This window comes from Tupaia chinensis, unplaced genomic scaffold, assembly GCF_000334495.1.
Source record: "Tupaia chinensis unplaced genomic scaffold, TupChi_1.0 Scaffold000422_1, whole genome shotgun sequence".
Taxonomy (NCBI): Eukaryota; Metazoa; Chordata; class Mammalia; order Scandentia; family Tupaiidae; genus Tupaia; species Tupaia belangeri.
In genome coordinates, this window is record NW_006159927.1 from 2,157,694 (window position 1) to 2,160,942 (window position 3,249).

The window sequence follows — 3,249 nt, forward strand, 5'->3', positions numbered from 1 at the left end:
GAGCGTCCGCTTGGATGTCTGCCGAGATGCTTTGGGAGCACCCTCGTTAGGCGGGAGGTGAAAGGACTCTGGTTGGAGAGTCAGAAGGCACAGAATGGCTCCTGTGCCGGGAGGCTGAGGGTCAGTCCTGGAGCTCTAGCAGGGTGACTGGGACCCGATCATGCTACACTCTGCTCTGGGCTGTCTGTCTCATTCCTGGGCATGCCGTTCCCAGACGGGGGCAGAGAAGGCTGCAGAAGCTCCAGGCTGTCCACTGTCACGAAGCAGTGGCACACTCTGAGCCGTGGTCCTGGGTCCTCTGACCATCCCGTGACTGGGATGGTGGGGGCTGAAGCTCGTGGAAACTATATAGATTGTAGGCCTGGAGGGGGTAGGGGGTTATCCCAGAAAGGGGAGAGGCAGGGACAGCAGCAGTCGGCATGCGAGAGGCCCTGCCTTGCTGTACGGTAGTTACGAACCTGTGCAGGGGAACCACGTGGTAGGGGCGCCATGCAGGGGCTCCCTGGGGGACAGGGGCCTGGAGTCCCTACCCTGGGGTGGCTCGGTCTTGGCTGCACACAGTAAGCCAACATACAGGACGCTGGCCCACGCTGGCTTGGCTGCCCTGTTTCGGAGTGTCTGTCTCTGGGTCTTGCCACACAGGGGAGAGGTGAGGGTTGACCGAGGATGGAGGGCCCTAGGATGGAGGGGCTGTCACCAGGGCCATCCGTCCTGGGCCGACCTAAGCCCCATGCTGCACTGTCCCCAGGTGCCCTACTTCCTGTTCGTCGTCTTCGTGGTATACACGCTGCTGCCCTTCAGCATGCTGGGAGCCATCATGGCGGGTACCGTCTCCACCATCTTCCACCTCCTGGTGCTCGGCGTGCTGATGGGGGCCTTCACGAAGCCCAGCATCTCGAAGGGGCTGCAGGTGAGGGCAGGCCGAAGCCTTTGAGGGGCTTGGTTGGGGCCTAGGGGCAGCCCAGGCCCCTGTGGGTGAGCTGGACCCAGAGACGCTGGAGCAGGTTTGTAGACAATGGCCTGAAGGCCAGGCTTTCACGGTGGGCAGGGCCTGCCTGTGGCCTCCTCTGCTGGCCTCCCCGCTGGCCCTTCCTCCCAGCTCTGCCGCACTGTGGTGGTGTGAGTCCTGCCCTGGGTTTCTCTGCCCTCAGAGTCCCCATTCTGGTTGGACTGGGGGAGTTCTCATGGCACAGTGTCTGGTGCCTTTGTGTTGAGTGGTTACACCATTTATTCACGGTCACCGGAGACCTGGGGATGTATCCTCCTGCCTGTGCCTACGTGTCCACTCCAGGGCCCCAGGCTGGAGCCCTGGGCATCCGGTTGCGTTCTGTGTCTTCCGTGATTGCCCTGGGGCTCCCTTGGTCTCTGTGAGGTGGCTGCATCTGCTCCCCTGGAAGGGCCTGGCTTCCCTAGCCTCTGGTGTCCAAATCCTACTGTGGGTACAGACACAGCCTGAGTCCTGGTCCTGGAGCCTTGGAGACTCCCTAGGAGGCCAGCCTCTGTCTGGGCTTCAGTTTCCCTGCCTGCTCCGGGAAGAGTGCCCACCTGAGCCCTGGCTCTGGCCCGCCCTCAGCTGCTGGCCAACGTGGTCATCTTCCTGTGCGGGAACCTCACCGGCGCCTTCCACAAGCACCAGATGCAGGACGCCTCCCGAGACCTCTTCACCTACACCGTGAAGTGCATCCAGATCCGGAGGAAGCTGCGCATCGAGAAGCGCCAGCAGGTGGGCCGCAGCTGGCCTCCACAGCCCCTGACTCCTCACCCTTCGCCCCTGCCCCTATCCTCCCTTGTGGGACCTCAGAGGCTCGCTGCGCAGCCTTGTGCAAAGAGCGTGTGCCAGACACTGCCTGGCTGTAACCAGGGGCCAGAGGGCGCGTGCCTGGCTGCTAGGTGCAGGACCTGGGCCAGCGGAGACAGGGCCCTGCGGGTGGGAGGGAGGGAGAACAGAGGCCACATGGGCCAGGCCAGCCCATGCCCCGTGCCAGTTCCCTTACAGTCTGCTCTCTGTGCCCAGGAGAACCTGCTGCTCTCCGTGTTGCCGGCCCACATCTCCATGGGCATGAAGCTGGCCATCATTGAGCGGCTCAAGGAGCGCGGGGATCGGCGCTACCTGCCCGACAACAACTTCCACAGCCTCTACGTCAAGCGGCACCAGAACGTCAGGTGGGCGGCACCGTGTTGCATGGTCGGGTCTTCACCGGCCGGGTTGGGATGGGAGTCCCCTGGCCTCAGATCAGTCCAGGTCTCTCCTTGGGCCTCAGTCTTTCCATTGTTTCCCAAGGGCCAGGGTCAGATCAGGGCTCTCCAATCAGAGAGCTCAGATTGGTGGTAGCGGTGGGGCCTCCATGGAGCACTCTGTGAGCGCAAACATGGCTGCAGGGAAGGAAGGGGTCCATTCTGATGGCTCCCAAAGTAGGCAAAGCCAAGCCCAGGGCTCAGTGACTCCCAGCCCCAGCCCCCAGCTCCATCCTAGCACACACCCTTGGCTGACTGGAAGGACCACAGTGTACTCCTTGAGTGGGCCGGCCTCAGTTAGGTGGGATGCGGGCCAGTGAGCTCCCCTGGTCAGTTCCATCTGAGGCTGGCCCACTGTCCTCTGTCTGGGCTGGTGGTCTGGAACTCCCAGACGTGGAGCTGGGAGGCCTGATGCCAGTTACAGCTCTGGCCCTGCAGCAGGTCTCACCCTGCCCAAGGCTCAGTGCCCTGATCCATAGGATGCGGGCCTGCAGGCTTGTGGGAGGCCAGGATGGGTGTGAAGTGTTGGGTGCAGGCTCTGCTGGTGGGAGCATGCAGTCCCTTCTGGCCAGGGAGTTGGGTTCTGAAGTCAGGGCTACAGGGGAGAACCCAGGTAAGGAAAGGAGGAGGGAGTGCTGAGCTGCCCGTCAGAGTACCAGGTGACTGGCCGCCATGATGGGGACAGGGAGCACTTCAGATCGGCCTGGGCTGCGGACTCTGCTGTTGGCTCCATTTCACTTTATTATTTTTTTTTTTTAGGATTATTTATTTTTATTTTATTAATTATCATTTTTTAAATTTGACCAGAGATAGAGAAAGGAAGAGTAAGAAACCAAGCCACCAGGTCCTGGACTCGTGGGAGATCAGCATCTTGGCCACCATGCCACCAGCGGCCCCTCCACTTAGCTTTCTTATTTTGAGAGGTTTTCGCTATAGGGCGCGTGCACTCGCCAGAAAGACAGAGAGAGACAGAGAGACAGAAAGCGAGAAATCACCCCCAGGGGGGATGGCCAC

General features: G+C 61.2%; 1 protein-coding gene across 1 annotated transcript in view; it reads left to right on the plus strand.

Moving 5' to 3' along the window:
- The window catches only part of ADCY7 (adenylate cyclase 7), a 48,644-nt gene that overhangs the window by 20,278 nt on the left and 25,117 nt on the right, over positions 1 to 3,249 (plus strand). Inside the window, exons 4-6 of the mRNA XM_006154796.3 lie at positions 749 to 910; positions 1,574 to 1,723; positions 2,015 to 2,163. Of these exons, the coding sequence (XP_006154858.1) occupies positions 749 to 910; positions 1,574 to 1,723; positions 2,015 to 2,163 (461 nt within the window). The remainder of the gene's footprint in view (positions 1 to 748; positions 911 to 1,573; positions 1,724 to 2,014; positions 2,164 to 3,249) is intronic.